A 17,837-nucleotide genomic window follows, 5' to 3' on the forward strand; every position below is an offset into this window, starting at 1 on the left:
TGAACGTTCAAAGTGGATAGATATTGGGTCCAAAAATTCCGTTACATAGTGACATACATACATATAACCCAAGCTAATAAAAGCGTGTTAAAAAGGCCTGAAACATGCAATATCATAATTATTGCAATATATTGCAACTTAGGTTGCATATAATAATTATTAAAATTCAAAAAAAATCTCTTATGTAATAATACACGGTTTTAAAATTCATATTATGAGGTAATATACCTACTGACAGTTTTTCTGGGGTTGAGTATGAGAATTCAACAGGCAATTTGAACGCGACCCAGGCTTTGAACGCAGCTAACACTCATCAGAATCACCAATGTCAAAACTCAAGTGTCAAGTTTGATTGATTTGATTGAAATGTTGCAAAATAATATCAAGTTGTGTTCTTAGTGCATAAACTATTAATTTTTGATTAGAAAATCAGTCTTCAATTAATAAATGTTTTCAATATGTCAGTGATAGGGCCGGAATTTCTGAATTTTATCAAAAAGTTGGAAGACAATGGCGACAAATTAGTGTCCGGGTCCCCAGTTGAGCAGCCGCTTGAGTTCGAGTATAATGTGTGTGTTTTGAAAATATTTGGAACTTTCGCTTAAGGTGTCACTTAAGAAAATATCTTAAAGATATTTCCTATTTCGCAGAATTCAAGCTGCTACGTATGCAATGGGTACTACGGACCAAGTTTCGGCGAGCCCGTATGTGTTACCTGTCACGCATTTTTGTTTCCTGATTTCCCATCCTACTTGCCGAGTTCGTACTTCAACAGTGAGAAGACAGACGATGGGGATTCAGGGAACGATGAACCATCGGATTTGAACTATAGTTCTGAGCGCCGCCTCAACAAAGCTTGCCAACTGCCTGCATGGTGGTACTACAGGGTAAGACATTTAAGAAATAAAACTTTACAATACAGTAATACCTCGGACTTACACGATTGGTGGGACCGAGTGATAATTGCATAAGTTGAATTCGTGTAAGTCGGGGTAGTGTAAGTCGGGGTAATACTGTATTAAAATAGATACTATTATAATCTATGATAGAAAATAAATTGAAATTACAAATAAGAATGTTACAGAACTGAACATGAATCAAAATATTCTATGAGATGAGTTTCATTGGTTTTACTGCTTAATATAATGTAAAAGTTTGCTTAAAAATATCTCAATTTGTTTATATTTCATAAATATATTGAATTTCATAAGTAATATTAAAATCCAAAATTAAATTATTATTAATATTATTTTATTATTAAAGAATTCACTAGACAGTGAGACAAGTCCAGAGGATGAGATCAGCCGGGCGAGTAACTCAGGGCCTGGAGCCAGTGGCAGTGGCAGTGGGGGGAGTGGATCTGGGCCATCATCAGCACCTCGGGAGGGTATTGAGGAGCTAGCTGGCTTGGGGCCGCCTCCACAGCCTCCTAGCTTGGCGCGCTCATTGCAGCTCCTGTCCACACCAAGGTTACCGGACAATCTTGCACCAGGATTAGTTGAACATTTGCCATCCGAAGGTTAGTATATATGAAAAATAGCATTGAATAATGTAAAATTTTAATATTATATCAATATCAGTCCTCAACTTAATACTTGATGATGATACTTTATTATATTAGTGATAGGGAACAGAATTTTAAATTAATTTTTGTATCAATTACAATATACATTTTATGGAAATCCAGGTTAAACCTCCATTCCTGCACACATTTTTGATTTTTCTGTTTTATGTATGTACTAATTATCACTTGCTTTACTTGGCTAGCTATAGTTAAGCCACAACTAGGTTCCCAAATTGTATATAACTTGCTTAGGGTTAGGATCTGGCTTGTGACACATTAAAAGACAACAAAATTTAATATACATATATTAAATTTTCCTCCTTCCTTTTTGGAAGTCCAAGCCAAGAAAATTTTCCTCTATATGGAGGAAAATTTTGAGAGGCTTGGACTTCCAGTGGAAGCAAAAGATCAAAAAGTGGAGTTCAAAATCAAAAGGCATAGAGGAAGCCTTCCACTATGCCTTTTGATTTTGTACCATTTGTTAATATCCTTAATTTGACCCAAACTTTAAGTAAGTTGCCTATATTTGACCTAAGCCCTTCTTATTATGTGTGGAGCCTCTTGGCTTAGATTGAAATAAATATTAAAAGTTTGTTTAAGCGACAGTGGAACATATTCTGTTGTAGTGTATCATAATGTCACTGGAAAGGCTAAAGGTTTTAACTTGGGAAGGGGCCTATATGAGGGTTAGACTTTTAGTGATGATAATATTGTACGTGTTGTGTGCAGTGTTGCTGTGCATCTTCAGCTACCTGGACGACATGTCTTTGTGCGCGTGCGCGTGCGTGTGCGCGCGCTGGTGGCGGCTGGTGCGCGCGCGCGTGCCGCCGCCGCGCTGGGCCGCCTTCGCCGCGCGCCGCTGGCCGCTCTTCCGCCCGCTGCTCGCCAACATCGACTGGCACAAGGTGCGCCTTACACTACATGCTTCGATCACTGGTAGGATAGTTCCTATTAGTGAACAAAAACTACATATAATATACTCGGCGCCAAACTGCTAATCCGCTCCGAATATAGAAAGGTGTCGCTATAGCAAATTGGAGATATTAGTGGGATGAAGATAACAGGACCCTACCGGCACCTCCGCTGCTCGCTCTCGCCCACGGGTACATAGCTGCGTTAGTGTGCCCTTACGTTACGGAGTAACTAACTAAACCTACGCGCAACAATTTCAGAGTGCACTAGCAGTTTGGTGCGGACTATACTTATCAAAGGGTGACTTGAACGTACGTAAATACGGAGGGGAGGGAGGTTCACGGTAGGTTTAATTTCCAAGTTAACCTTTCTTAAGCATACGTAGTACATACAAGAAGGAGAAGAGGCCTAAAAATACTATAATACAGCTAATGCTTATTTTAATGCTATTACAGAAATACCAGGCTCTGGTGGAATCGTGTTTCTGCCGCAACTGCCTCGTGCAAATGTGCATCCAGGCACAACCAGCGGAAGAAGAGAACGCGTGGAGACGGAACAGGCTTAGGATAGAACTCAAGGTATACAACTTTAATAAGCAAAGATACTTCGCCGCCTTGAAATAGAATGAAGCCACAAAAAGGCTGATTTGTCAGTTGTTTTTTGAATTCTTGACAAATATAAATATTTGAAAATATTTTTAGAGAAAATTTGCGAATAAATAACGAATACTGCGTAATTTACTTAATAAAAAAATAAGTATTTCAAATATTTTAGGGACATTTTAGCACCGAGACGTGGCAAAACTTTTTTAAGCAGTTATTTCAATTCTCAAAACTGGTTACATTTTCTTGTTACGAGTAATCTTTACTAATCTATGATGTACAATTGACGAATTACTGTTTTTATATTAAATATCAATTGTAACACCTTGCACAATAGGCCGTAATACTCCATTAACCAGAACAACGTCCACTACTATAAGAATTATTATGGCAATGCACAATCAGTCAAACGAAAGACTTTAGCAAGTTTAAGAATTGACGTAAAAGTACAAGTTGATTTCAGATGATGCGTAACGACCCGCCCGAGGGCATCACGGCGACGCCGCTGGACGCCAAGTGCTGCCACTGGCAGGCCAGCGTCACGGGGCCCGTGGGCTCGCCTTACGAGGGCGGGGTCTTCTACCTCTACATACAGGTGCCCTACTCGTGAGTATTGATCCATTTAATTATCTGTTAATCAGTCTTCGATAGTCTATTAACACGCATTATTAATGAAATCAAACTTCAATTTTTGCCTACGAAAGATCGAAATTTGGAGATCTCGGGCGCAGAAATTGTAAAATTTAAATTTTTTTGTTTGGAATAACCCTGGGGTGACAAATTTTGATTTATAACGAGCGTAAATATAGTATTCAAAATTTTCTCTATTGCTTAAAATTTATTGTCTTAGTTAAGGTTATGTTTCTGAGTTCATTTGCGGATCAATTATTACAGAGGGTAAACATTAATAATGGAAATGGTATAAGAAAAAACAGGGGCATCTCATATCTTTATTAGGAAACGGGGTTTCAAAGCAGTGGTGTAGTATAAGTTCGTGTTGTGCGAAGACTATTTGATTTGTAGCTCTTTACACAAATAAGTCAGCAAAAAACGTCGCCAGCAATAAATAGTTTTAGAAAGCCAAATAAATGATAGAAATATGAGGGTATTTTAATATTTTTCCGCGTCTGTGCTTAGTGCTGAGTAAGGGAGGTCCGGACACCGTAAACTCCTCCTTAACAACCTAACTTTTTGCTGTGCTAATGCTTATTTCAATAGTTCTAGATATTATGTAAGTCTTTAATTTGTTATAGTCCGCATCAAACTGCTAGACCGCTCTGAAGTTGTTGCGAGCAGGTGTAGATGTAGCTAGGAGCAGCTGTAGGTGTAGCTTCAGAGCGGACTAGCAGTTGCACGCGGACTTTACCATGTCGTGTTGTGTAGATATCCGATGAGCCCGCCAGTGGTGCGGTTCCTGACGCGCATCCTGCACCCGAACGTGTCGCGGCACGGCGACGTCGGCATCGACTCCGTGCACCACAACTGGTCGCTCGCGCTCACGCTCAGCAAGGTGCTCATCTCCATACAGAGCCTGCTCACCGACCCGTACACCGCGGTTAGTATAGTACACCTCTTTGTGTGTTATCAAGTTTTACAAGTCCTTATTAAGTTTTAAGTCCTTTGTGATTCGACTCCGGCGGCACCACCGCCACACCTATTTCTGCCTAATAACAGCAGTGTTAGGCGCTGCTGTGTTCCGTTTTGAAGGGTGTGGTAAGGGAGACAGACTTTTCCGAGGCGTTCTAGCTTAGTCCTCAGGGGCAGCGGCGCATCTGTAGCCGACCTCAGGTAGGAATATCTTATCTTATCTGGGGTTGATTACAGACCACCTTCAAACACATACTTATCCGAGGCGTTCCAGCTTAGTCCTCAGGTAGAAGTATCTAATCTTATTGGGGGTTGATAACAGATGTCCACGGGTGGCATTACGGGTCCACTTACCATCAGATGAACTGCATGCTCAAAAAAATAAAAAAAGTGTTTTTTTTTAAATGGTTGGTACATATCACATTGTATTCATATCAGCATACGTATTGTATACATAACTAAATAAGAAAGTAATTACATATTATTATCGTTATGTACCACTCCAGCGTAACCGTTTCCGTTACAAAAATCGTTTCACCTGAAGTTTTCCCCTCTCATGGTGCGCCTAAAGAACTATATAGTATGTACATATGGAGTACTCCTTGGGCGCTACGTAACGATAATAAAATCTAATTATTCGAATACAAATTAATTCCAGGTATGCATGGAGCCGGAGTTAGGTGAGATGTACGTGCGAGATCGTGCGCGATTCGAAGCTCTCGCGCGCCGCTGGACCTGGCGCTACGCCATGCACGATATCCTGCCCTACTGATACCACCCTCATATACTCAGACCTCCAGCGGCTTAAGGGGGGGCGGTCCGATCTTGGGGTGCCTCCAAACACAGTTGCTAGAAACCTTCAAAAGTACCCGACGACGTGGGAGCGACGCCGGGTGATGTGGGATTTTTACCCCACTAAAACCCCCTGGTGGCCGCCCTCAACGCTTGTTGGAGAACTCCGGAATATTCGACGGAATACAAACGGAGCCCTGGAGCCCTGGAGCACTTTTGGCTCCTCCCACACCATCTGGTGTTTACAACGACATGCAACCATACATACCGCCGTGCTTCCCGGGGTCGCTTACTGGACGGTTCGGGCTCCCATTCTTGCCGCCCGCAACCCCTGAGACCCCCTTTTAGTCGCCTCATACGACAGGGGATACCGTAGCCCTATTCTATTTATGGGACTTCAGGGACAAGTTTGTCAGGACCAAACAATCTATGAAATGTGTATCACTGAGCGGTCACCGAATTATTGGAATAATTCTGTGGCACATGTCATTTTGTAAAATCAAATAAACTTTTTACACTTTTGGGGGCTTCCATTCATCTTTCCGCTCCGGGTCTCAGACTCAGACTGTAAGCACTAGGCGATTATATCAATGAGCTTCGTATTCAATGTATTTGCACAAGTTACTGAACAACGTCGAGGATAGAAGTAGGGGCTTTAACGGATCACGCTGTAGTGAAAAATTAAATGGTATTCAAAAAACCAGAAACGGCGCGTGACGTCATTTTATTCAGCCTTTCTATGGCGAATGCCATGATGTTATACATTTATGAAAGTTCTTCTATCCCCTATACGACGTAATCAAGGTCTTGGAGAGATACTGAGAAAATATATAAATATATAGCATTATAAATAATTATGACAGCACTAAGAGCGTATGTAAGTATTTAAACGAGAACTAGCTTGCAATAATTATATAAAAATGTGGTAGATACATACAAGTTAAGTGTATTAGACTTGAGCATAAAACAATGTTTAAAATGTTGGACACTTATTGTATTGTAAGTAATGATTTAGCGCTTTACTGTAAAAAGTATGTACTTTTGGCTGTGTATAAATTCATGTATTTTTAATGGTTGTCACATGTGTATATTCTCATTATAATCACAATAAAATATGATTTTATTACACACGTTCTTTCATTTAATAACATATTTCTTTTATTGATTTATGATGCGAACAAACCTAACATGCTTCACGATGGTGTTCACTGCTAAAGCAATTCGTAAATAAAAGTACTTGGTGTGCTTTACATAATGTTGTTCATACAGTCGTCATAATTTCAATTCTGATAATAATACCCAAGTACCACTCAGCCATGTTCGTTCCGCTGATATATCGAATTCCAATATAATTATGTAACAATTAATATATACACTTGTTAAATGGAATGACTATTAAAAACTTGGACATCAGATTTTATGTAAGTAATTGTATTGCTTATAAAATTACAATTGACTGTGTTCTCTCTGTCATGAATGGATTGCATTGGGGCCTTCAGGTCTTTTCGTCTTTTCCCATATCTCAGTCAATTTATCACAGTTACACAATACTGGCTGGCAGATGTCGCTGCCGGGCGCTCGGCAGTAGCCGGGGTACGGAATTTCTCCTTTCTGTAACCATCTTCTTGTAGACTTCAAGGCATCACGATTAAAAATAAAATTTTGTAAAATATTTTCAAGCACGTCTACACGTATACTGCGAATATCAGTGTGAATCTTCAGTAGACCAGGCTTGAAATAATGGATGTACGCGACAATTGATAGGTAACCCTGAAACACAAATAAACAATTTATTAACAACAAATTCTTTATTGACATTATTACTACGTACATGTTTTTTTAAATAATTAACAATTTATATATAACATTAGTACTCTAGGAATACATTTCTGCTTGTTTAAAAACACTATAATTAAACTTAAATCTTAATCTATTAGAAAAACACTATACTTGAACTTCTTCTAATCTGAACTGCGCGTGATGTAGAATCATTTTGCTTTGAATGTAGCAAAGAGTAATGCAATTTAACTCTAATTCGTTGCATAACGCGGTAATTCTGTTATCCAACCATGCAGTAAATTGAATAACGAACACTCTTCACGTTTTTGCATTACTCATACGGTTATCATGTAACATACATGTGTAAAATACGTACCTATATGTTGCAGGATTTTCTATCAATATTTATCAAGTAGATAGTGATATAAATATATATTACGGTATGTAATGAGTTAATGACTAATTTACACAATCTACACGATGATTATGTATACTGCAGGATAACAAACTTGTTAACAATTCAAGTCTAATAAGATAAGGGAAAGGTACATTATTATAATTGTGGAGATTTAGTTTGTTTGAATTTACAGTAAGGATTTATAAAATATATGTTCTAGCGATATTTTGATTTATATGTAATCTAAATGATATATTAGATAAATCCTTAACAACTTTAAAATATATAATTCGTCCGAAGTAATACAAATTATTGATTTTAGATTAATATGCATTGTTACTAATACAATTATGAATTGTTTCTTGATTGTTAAAAGCATTTTCTTGATCATTTTAATTCTTTTTCTTGGCTTTCTGCCATATCATCTGCCGTTATGGTTTCTTAACGACTATCCACGGCATCAAGCTCTAGAACAGTTTCCTGACTTTCCGCAGGATCGTCCTCTAGAACAACTTCTGGAATTTCCACGGAGTCATCATTCCTATAGTTTCTTGAAGTTTCAAGGGATCGTCCCCTAGAACGGTCCCTAGACTTTTCACGGGAGCGCCCCCTTGAACAATCTCTTGACTTTCCATGTGATCCCCCTCTAGAACGGTCTCTTGATCTTCCTCGTGATCGCCCCCTAGAACGGTCTCTTGACCTTCCTCGTGATCGTCCCCTAGTACAGTCCCTCGACTTTCCACGTGATTGCCCCCTAGAATGGTCTCTTGACTTTCCTCGTGATCGTCCCCTAGAATGGCCCCTCGACTTTTCACGGGAGCGCCCTCTAGAACCGTTTCTTGATTTTCCGCGTGAACCCTTCCTAGAATGGTCTCTTGACCGTCCTCGTGATCGCCCTCTAGAATCATCTCTTGACCTTCCTCGTGATCGTCCCCTAGAAAGGTCTCTTGACTTTCCTCGTGATCGTCCCCTAGAATGGCCCCTCGACTTTTCACGGGAGCGCCCTCTAGAACCGTTTGTTGATTTTCCGCGTGAACCCTTCCTAGAATGGTCTCTTGACCGTCCTCGTGATCGCCCTCTAGAATCATCTCTTGACCTTCCTCGTGATCGTCCCCTAGAATGGTCTCTTGACCTTCCTCGTGATCGTTCCCTAGAGTGGCCTCTTGACCTGCCGCGTGATCGTCCCCTAGAACGGTCTCTTATCTTTTCACGGGAGCGCCCCCTTGAACGATCTCTTGAGTTTCTACGGGATCGACACCTAGAAACTAATCTTGAACAGTCTTGACCTAATGTCACAGAAACATGTCTTTCTCGAATAGATTCAATTATAATAACTTCATCATCGTGGTCTATACACGAGTTTTTAAACATGTTTTTAGATTAAGTCGTCTTTACCTCTTAATAGTGCCTGAGATTGTATCCTGATTAGTCCTCTTGTTCAAATCACGCCACTCCACTGTCTTCTTAACTCGTCTGATATTATCTCCTTTCTCTCTAATTAGGCTGAGTAATAACGATAATAGCACTTTACGGAGAAATTCAAAGGGAACTTTTTGGATAAGAAATAAGATATATCACGTAAACAGTTTCAAACTTACTCCTCTTTCCTGAAACATGCCACTTCGGCTTACTAGTAAGTCATTACCTTGATCACTATTTTTATTAGAGGTCCCAAGAATATTTTCAAGAAGAATTAGCTTTCAAAATTAATTTAAATGTTTTTACAAACTGATCTCAAAACAAAGACAGCTAACTGCTTAATGCCAGAATATATCGAATTGCAGGCCTTTTATTGCATTGAAATTATTGCACAATAAATTATAATATTGCAATATTGTATAATATTGTGCAATTAAAGTGTTTAAAATAAGATTGTCTGTCCGTTTGAAATTTTATGAGCCGCCTTATGCCTTAGCAAATTACCACTTACAAAATTTTATGTTAAGATGTCCATGACAACCAAAGCGTATAGTAACCTATTGATGACAACCATGGACATCTGTAATTCTGTAACACTTTAAATAAAGATCAGGACTCATTCATGCTTGATAAGATTTTTTGGAATCGGATATTATAAATAACTATTAAACAAGTACATTATTCGAAACTTCACTCATGTTTATCTGTGACTACATCTGATTCACGTTTATATACTTATTATTACATCTCTCACAAGTAAATCCATATTATAAGTATTGTTTTTATGTATGGTTTAATTTCACATTATTTCATTTGAAAGTTACGTTATATAATACTTTGAAATCAAAATCTCATATGTTTGCTTTTATCTATAATCTATATGATAGTATTATGAAGTTACTAAAATTCTTCAGTTCATAAAATAATAAAAGGAATGAAATTGAAATAAACAAACATTATGAATGTTTTATGCAATTTATTTATTAATTCTTAATTACACTGTGAAAATCTCCACTAAGAAAAATAAAGCAAGATGACAAAACAGAAATTCATTAAAATACATGAGGTTTGTTAAGGTAAGGCAATGTGTGACACTTCACGTGTATGTTTCACGGTGAATTGGAAATGTCCATGTTGTCTGGAGAGTTCTTTTCATCCCCTAAATTTGGTTCGAGTGTCATATTGAACTTTTCCTCGACTACTGTAGGAAGACTAGGGCTATGTTCGCGCGATTTTCTGTCATGTGTTTTGGAATCTCTGTGTGATCGACTCTTGGACCTGCGGCTTCGCGAGCGGGACCTCTTGCGGTCGCGCGAGCGTGTACGTTTCCTATCTCTGGATCTGGATCGTCGCCTATCCCTGGACTTCGAGCGCTTCCTATCCCTAGAACGGGATCGTTTCCTATCGCGTGACCTCGTCCGTTTCCTATCTCTAGATCGAGACCGCTTTCTATCTCTAGAGCGAGATCGTCTACGCGATCTCGAACGTTTTCTACGCGATCTAGACCTCGATCTACGTTTGGAGCGCGATCGTTTACGGTCCCTGTCTCTAGACCGCGAGCGATCGCGCTTCTTCGATGGCGATCTGTCCTTTTTCCTTTCTTTTTCTTTGCTATCTTCTTTTTCAGGCTCCTTCTCTGGTTCTTTTTCCTTATCTTCAGGAGGCGTTGATGCTATAGATTTTATATCTGACGCAGTACCATTAGTTTCTACCGGTTCCGGCTTAGTTTCTTCTGTTTTGTCTTGTTCCACCTCCTTTGGCGGCGATTTGGACTTTTCCTTCTTTTCCTTATCCTTTTCACTTGAATCTTTCTTGTCTTTGCGATCGCGCGATCGGTCTCGTTTCGATCGCGAGCTGCGGTGACGAGATCTTGAACGCGACCGACGTGAACTGCGATGACGTGAACGGGATCTGGGGAAGAAAGGTTAGATTAGAAGACCTACTTTTATTCATTCATTAATATGTAGTTTTTGCTTATATTTAAAATTGAAGATGTATGGGTCTACTTATAATATTATGTATATGTTGTTCTTAACATGAGCTAAATTAATAAAAGCTGTTGTAAAACTAAGCACTTGTAACAAGAAAGTTACAAGTGACCTTGCTAAATTATCATCTAAACAATTTTTAAATCAGTCTCAACTGAGACAAGTTTAAAAGGAGAAATTTGTTAGATTATTAATACCTGTAAAGTCTGACAACATGTGTATGACTATAAATGCAAAAACACACTATTAAAACGCTACACTACCTGATGAAATGCTACATATTTTGAGTTAAATCAGGGGTTCCCAAAGTGTGCGCCGCGGCGCCCTGGTGCGCCGTAGAAAGTAAAGAGGTGCGCCGTGAGTCGATCCTCTAATTATGGACACCACAAATATTGGCGTTTTGATTCACATTGATTTGACTGAATAAATATCGTATTTAATTTTTGCTTTTTCTCAAGCATTTCTTGTTGTTTTCCGTTTAAAGTCTTTTAAAATAACATAAGTATGGTACAATTAATTTATATTGTGGTGTTTTAATTTTCGTTTCGATCAACCTAACGTAACTACTATTATTGTGGGTACCTATTTCTTTCGACTGTCTTCTTCTAATAGTTAGTTAGAACAGGGCGCCGTGAAAAAATATCGAACTTGTAACTGCGCCGCGGGTTACAAAAGATTGGGAACCCCTGAGTTAAATCAAATCTATATATTTTCTGGGACCAGACACATAATCATTGCATTGCGTCGAATGTTCACAATGTGATTCTCTGTGGACTCTCTGCATCGGGTAGCGTGGCGTGGCAATAGTATGTTTCCGTCTTCAATGTCTAAAGCCCGCTCCACAGTCTCGCGAGAGCGAGAAAATTACGAGAAACGAGAATGCGGAGCCGAATACGAATCGGGTTTTTCTCGCGTTCTTACGAGATTCTTGCGAGAATGTGGAGCGGGTTTAATGTCTATGTCTGTACCTGGAGCGGTGCCGATGTCGGGAGCGGGAGCGTCGCGAGCGGTGTCGCGACCGCGAGCGCGAGCGCTTGGCGCGGTGCCGGCTGCGCGACCGCCGCGACCGCGAGCGCGAGCGCCGCCGGGAGCGGGATCGGGAACGAGTCCTGCAAAGTATTCCGTATTATGTTGAAAATAACAACATTTATCAAACATTGCTTTTGTTATACATATCGATACTTTAATTCGCAAATCAACCCACATCATTTTTTTTTCAAAATGTTTTTTTTTTAATTGTTTTGATTTCGTTTAACGCCATTTATTATCAAAATAAATAAAAAACATTTTGAAAAAAAGTGAAGTTGGCTGGTTTGCGAATTCAGGTATTGATATGCAGAATAGAATCAAGAAGATTAAGATCCATTGAGTTGAAAGTAGCTTGAACTAGTTGAAGCTTTGATCAAAATTACATAGATAACCCTTTCTTACTTCGGTACAGTTCTGTTACATAGGCGCTATGGAATATAATAAAAATAATATTTGTGCTATTTTAATTAATTATGCAAATGAGTAAGTAATAGAACGACCAGAATACAGCAGTGCATGACAATATTATAAGAACGAAATTAGGATAAGTTGTAAATGAATGGGATAAAATGGTATGAAATTGATTGTGTACATTGGTGAATTTAAATTATGTTTTAAAGGAATATGGACAAAAAATTAAGAATTATTTAGGTATAGACATAAATTCAGTAAGTTCTATGAAATACCAATGATAGTGTATTAGATAACTGCTCTGTTTAACCAAAACAAGCCTGAAAACCTTCCACATTACCCCTGTATGGTAACAGGGTTTTTTTAGTCTAATAGAAAAATAGAAAAAGTAGTTATACCTCCTTTTATCTTTCGAAAGCAAGCCAATAACAGGGTCAATGGCAGCAGAGATGAGATTCTGCGCTTCCTTCACACGGCACATGGCTTCCTCGATCTCACGCTGGGCTGCCTCATTGCTCTTAGTCTGTGGCTTTGAGATGGCTTGGGTAGCATGATGAACCTGAAAAAAGATATTTTTCCTGTTAATACCATATATATATCCCATATATTATATAATGATAACAATAATATAGAAATCTACATAGAATGAGTTAACAAGTTCAAAGTTTTATTCAAATGTTTTTAGAAAGTAACTTTCTCAGAATAATCACTAATGAATATGAATCATTAATGATGTCTACTTCGAAGCCAAAATGTTAATTTTTTTTTAAATAAAATAATAGTAAATACAATAGCATTTCATTTGATGGTAATTATTTAATGTGTCCTTAAGGATATCAGTAATCAATCCCAGATAGAAAATCCTACTTGAAGTTGGTCACAGATGTAGGTTATCTCTAACAACTAAGTAAGTGTCTCTGTCATCTCATGTAAGCGTCTCTGTTTTACTAATTCCTTCATACCAGAACACGGCTAGCTTTGACACTCCTAATATAAGGCAGAAATAAGTGGCAGTGGTGCTAAAAGGATGGAACCTTGTCCAATCTCTTTTTCTACAGGTGAGGTAGCAAATTTTGAATAATTTGCCATTGAAATTACCTTAATTGTGTGACCGTCTAGTGTGGATAAATTCAACTGTAGAGCTTTAACAACATTTTCTTGATCAGTCATCTCGATGAGGGCATATTTAAGCTTGTCAGAATCTCGTTCACAGAAGCGCAGATAGTTGACCTCGCCTGCCTGGCAGAAGTGATCTATCAACTGCTGCTGGGTGAGACCTTCTACATCTATTACGATAAGTGTCCGTCTGATTTCTTCTATTTTCCTAGAGTCATAAGCGGCCGGCAGCGGCGGGTACGGCGGCAAGCCAGCCGCCGCTATCTTTGGATCGTACGTGTGGATAACCTGGTTCGGCGGCACGCCCTCGAGGGAGTTGACGACGTGCGCGGGAAGACGCGGCTCCACCGAGCTCAACCCGGGCACCAGAGTCCCGTTGCTAGACATCTCCAGCGCTCTATGCTCGTCAGGAATCTCTCCAGACTGCATCGGGATCACGATCAAGGCACGGTCGATAAACACGGTGTTCGTCATGTGCTGGGCTACGTTCACGGTCGCCGAGTCGTAATACTTCACGTAACATATCCGCGATTGCACCGGACACGAGACGTCTCGTATCGTCGGATACAATCGTATGTCGTCGATTTTACCCAAGTAGCCAAACAGCGTCTGCATCTGGTCCTTCGTCGCCTGGGGCGCGATGTTGGTCACTTGTATCACCCTGGTACTGCCAGAAACCATTTTCGATGACTTACACATGAATGCGGCTTATTTTGTACTTATGCTAGATATAACTTATTTACTGAATTGTTGTCAGACTTTTACAAGGTATTCCTACATTTTGCAATGATAATTGGAAGCAATATAGCCCTTAAATATTGACTTAAGAACTTTCTTGAAGAAACACGCAACGCATTTACATTTAGCGTGCCGCAATAAATGAAAATGACAGCTTTTCCATAGACTTACAAACATTTGTTGGTTATTTCGGATTGTACCACAGACCATTTGACTTTGTCAATCGTTAAGAAATGTTACCTTACTATAATATTATTTTGCCAATTTATTCTCTTAACCTCAAAACATTTCCCGATTTTTCAATATCGAATCGAGTGAGACAAAATGAATCGAACATGGTAGAATCTGCCGTAGATCAAGTCCAGTGGCCCCACTGCCATACTAGCAATAGGATTAAACGCAGATGCCTTCATGTTGGAATGGATGGTATAACTATAATTAGTTCGTTAATGTGAGGTATTCCAAATACATATTTCATCTCTGCATTAATATTCAAGTTACTTATTTGAAAAACACCCATTGTATGAAAAAGTAAGTTTCTCTTGGCTAAGCTGTTTTTGAAAGCAATGAGCCCTTTTTATATTTTGTATTTCGCTATTTTAATAACATTTTACCTTGTTGACACTTGATGGTAAGCGAATACTAATAAAAATGTTTTATTAAATTTAATGATTACTAATACTTATAACACATTTAGGCCGTCCGAAGATTTTTTTCACTTTAATGATGGAGTTCATGAAGCTACTATTTATATATGCATAAAGTTTTTCCTTGATAACGGGGAGAAATTAAAAACGAGCAACATTAAAAACATCACAGACAAATACTATACTTATACTTTAAAAATTAGGCAACAATAATGTATAACATACTGCCATCATTATCTGTATTTCAAATATAGAAACACTAAAGCGATTTCTACAGATAACATAATAATATTTTAAACTGAATGTTGAAGGTTTATTATAATAATATTGAAATAAATATTACACAAAAATAATAAATAAAATATGAGAAAAGAAAATAAAAATATCAATAAACAATAAACTTACCTTCATGATTCTCTTTTAATTTTATTACTTGTTACCCTTTGCCTATTTCAATTAATTTTTCGCGGGTAAAAAAACCTTGAACTTGAACGTCCTAATATCCATTATCCATTTATTAAAGCAATGATGTTACAGGACAAAGGAGAAAGTTTAAAAGTTAAATTAAAGTCAGGTTTGTAAATTATAGCATTGCATTCGAAATTCCGTAATACTCATTTCAATTTATGATTTCAATAGCTTCAATTATTATTTATTGACCTTATGACTGAAAGCCGACAGAGTAAAAATTAATTTACCCTTCAATTTAATTTTTACGGGTTTTCCCTAGAGCCGACATTACCATAACTCCCTTACTAACTTGAAATATTTTCAGCAACTAAGCTTAAGTTAGATAAAGCAAGAGTAGAATCTGCATTACGTAACACAGAATGTATATTGAATGAGGAACTGCGAACAATTAAAGCTGAAACTGAATTTATTTACATACAATTAGAAGTAAGCAAATACTTTAAAATATATATGAGATAATATCCTAATCCCTTAAGTTATATGGTCATGCCTTGGAACTTCAAAAAAATATCCAAGATTTTTTTACGAACCGCTTTTATTAAAATTAAGTAAAATACTTGGCTTACAAGCGTACTTAGCTTTTATACCTTAACTCTTTTTTATTGATATATAAGTAATATAAGTGTTTCATTATAGGATTTCAAAAAGGAAATAGCCAAAGTACAAAGCCAAATAACGATGATTGGAATATGTGAGGTGTCGGAAAAAACTAAATTCGATAATCATATTTCCAACCTTGCTGATCATAAAAATGGCTTCGACAAAATATTTTCGAAAGGTAGTTTTTGAGTTACTAAAATTTTGTTTTTCTACTATTTCAACTCTCTCGTGCACTCTTTAAATTTCCAATAAAAATAAATACAATTTAGGAGTTCGAACCTTGAAGTTCATGTAGGTAACATTCCATATATGAACTTTTGAGGGCTGCTAAGTTTTTGAAATAGAAGGACCATTTTTCGACGACTTTTACCTTCTTTCTGAGACAGCTTACTTATATTTCCCTCTTATTTTTTGTTACCCTGTTCTTATGCAATAAATTCTTTCATAAGCCTACGCTCGTCTGGCTCAAGTCTCTCCCAAACCATAATCATGTATCCGCAACTTACAATACCTACACAACCCCGGATCTTCAATTTTTTTAGGCGAGGCAAAAACTGAAAAATACCGCCATCGACCACTTATATTTATTAAATTATCGCAAATAATAATGTTCGTGCGTAGTGTAGGTCAAAGTTAAATAAATGATGAGTTATCTATTCGTTTGTAAAGTAGGAATTTGGCCGCCCTTTGAATTTGCCGCCCATTGCATAGGCCCCGGCTTGCCTTCCCTAGATCCGGGCCTGTACCTACATAATGTTTTAAACACTAACGACAAATCAATATGTAAAAATGCAGAGAACGAAGCAATGGAATGTCAAAAAATGGAGAATAAGAAAAAAGAAGCAGAAAGGAAAGAATTGGAACAGCAGCGACAGAAAATAATAGAAGAAAAGAACCAACTGCAACTTATAGAGGCAGAAACCATTGAGAAAGAATGCGACGCTATTGAAAAGGAATGTGCTGTACTCAAGGTAATTGTTCAAAAATAATTTAAACATAATACTTATACGTGTTATAAAAATGTAGTGTATACGTTGTTGCGATAAAGGAAGTTATGCAAAAGTACCTAGAGCTTTTCATTTACCTATTCTTATTTTTAGGGTTTTATAATAAGCCTTAAGGGTAAAAACGGCACCTTGTTACGAGCTTTCGCTGTCTATCCAACTGTCACAGGGGTCTGTGGTCAAGGGCTCTATTTCTTGAATCGTAATTGATAGACACTTGATTTTTTTTACAGAATGAAGAGTTTGTATACCGGTTGCGTTATCTTATTAATGTATTAATTTTCACTTTTGGTTTACAGAAAAGAAATAAAGCTATTATGTTGAAATTACGACGCCAGTTGATAGAATCTGAAGACTTAAGAAGAAACCTGATGAAAAATACTGAATTTTCTGCATCTAAAGGGTAAATTCTATCCAGTGTTTGAATTAAAACATCATAATTTGTGCGATATATAATTTAATAAAAACGTACATAAATCTATTTTACTCAACACATATGAGTATTATTGATAAATTACCGAAACAGACTTAAGTAATTATAAAATAAATCAATATAAGTAGATATTAATTAAAATGAGAATATACAAAGTACAAACCGTCTCTACCAGTGCTACACAAACACATATTCACGAAATGTGAGTATTATATAGATACAATTATATAATAAAGAAAATAGGCATGGTGACATAATAAGTATGATAAATTCAATACAATAAAAAGTAAGCATTCCTATATTCATATTACCAAATATGGCAAAATTAATGGATTTTGCATTGAGATA

At 37.6% G+C, this 17,837-nt stretch overlaps 4 protein-coding genes across 6 annotated transcripts; 2 read left to right on the top strand and 2 right to left on the bottom strand.

Moving 5' to 3' along the window:
- The first annotated feature begins 325 nt into the window (after positions 1 to 325).
- On the top strand, positions 326 to 6,583 carry morgue (modifier of rpr and grim, ubiquitously expressed). The gene is made up of 8 exons (XM_073086455.1): positions 326 to 569; positions 651 to 887; positions 1,264 to 1,519; positions 2,294 to 2,469; positions 2,932 to 3,054; positions 3,542 to 3,684; positions 4,462 to 4,633; positions 5,324 to 6,583. The coding sequence occupies exons 1-8, from the start codon at positions 459 to 461 to the stop codon at positions 5,435 to 5,437; spliced, it is 1,332 nt and encodes a 443-aa protein (XP_072942556.1). The 5' UTR covers positions 326 to 458; the 3' UTR covers positions 5,438 to 6,583.
- LOC140752238 (uncharacterized) lies at positions 6,579 to 9,388 on the bottom strand. 3 transcript variants are annotated; one of them, XR_012103420.1, is made up of 2 exons: positions 9,279 to 9,388; positions 6,579 to 7,227 (listed from the first exon to the last, which is right to left on the bottom strand). XR_012103420.1 is itself a non-coding variant. In XM_073086456.1 (2 exons), the coding sequence occupies exon 1, from the start codon at positions 9,002 to 9,004 to the stop codon at positions 8,075 to 8,077; it is 930 nt and encodes a 309-aa protein (XP_072942557.1). In that variant the 5' UTR covers positions 9,005 to 9,022; the 3' UTR covers positions 6,579 to 7,227; positions 7,408 to 8,074. The 3 variants fall into 3 exon arrangements, 1 of the variants encoding a protein (XP_072942557.1); XR_012103421.1 differs by having other exon boundaries at positions 9,232 to 9,382; XM_073086456.1 differs by lacking the exon at positions 9,279 to 9,388 and adding an exon at positions 7,408 to 9,022.
- Positions 9,389 to 10,008: 620 nt separating this feature from the next.
- On the bottom strand, positions 10,009 to 14,503 carry LOC140752358 (uncharacterized). The gene is made up of 4 exons (XM_073086625.1): positions 13,579 to 14,503; positions 12,879 to 13,039; positions 12,009 to 12,149; positions 10,009 to 10,963 (listed from the first exon to the last, which is right to left on the bottom strand). The coding sequence occupies exons 1-4, from the start codon at positions 14,293 to 14,295 to the stop codon at positions 10,162 to 10,164; spliced, it is 1,821 nt and encodes a 606-aa protein (XP_072942726.1). The 5' UTR covers positions 14,296 to 14,503; the 3' UTR covers positions 10,009 to 10,161.
- A 959-nt stretch (positions 14,504 to 15,462) lies between these two features.
- LOC140752368 (uncharacterized) lies at positions 15,463 to 17,518 on the top strand. The gene is made up of 5 exons (XM_073086641.1): positions 15,463 to 15,555; positions 15,757 to 15,878; positions 16,089 to 16,230; positions 16,848 to 17,023; positions 17,356 to 17,518. The coding sequence occupies exons 1-5, from the start codon at positions 15,507 to 15,509 to the stop codon at positions 17,461 to 17,463; spliced, it is 597 nt and encodes a 198-aa protein (XP_072942742.1). The 5' UTR covers positions 15,463 to 15,506; the 3' UTR covers positions 17,464 to 17,518.
- The last annotated feature ends 319 nt before the right edge of the window (positions 17,519 to 17,837 follow it).

This window comes from Epargyreus clarus, unplaced genomic scaffold (assembly GCF_041222505.1).
Source record: "Epargyreus clarus isolate Ecla_fem2 unplaced genomic scaffold, WU_Ecla_fem_2.2 ptg000024l, whole genome shotgun sequence".
In the NCBI taxonomy this organism is placed as follows: Eukaryota; Metazoa; Arthropoda; class Insecta; order Lepidoptera; family Hesperiidae; genus Epargyreus; species Epargyreus clarus.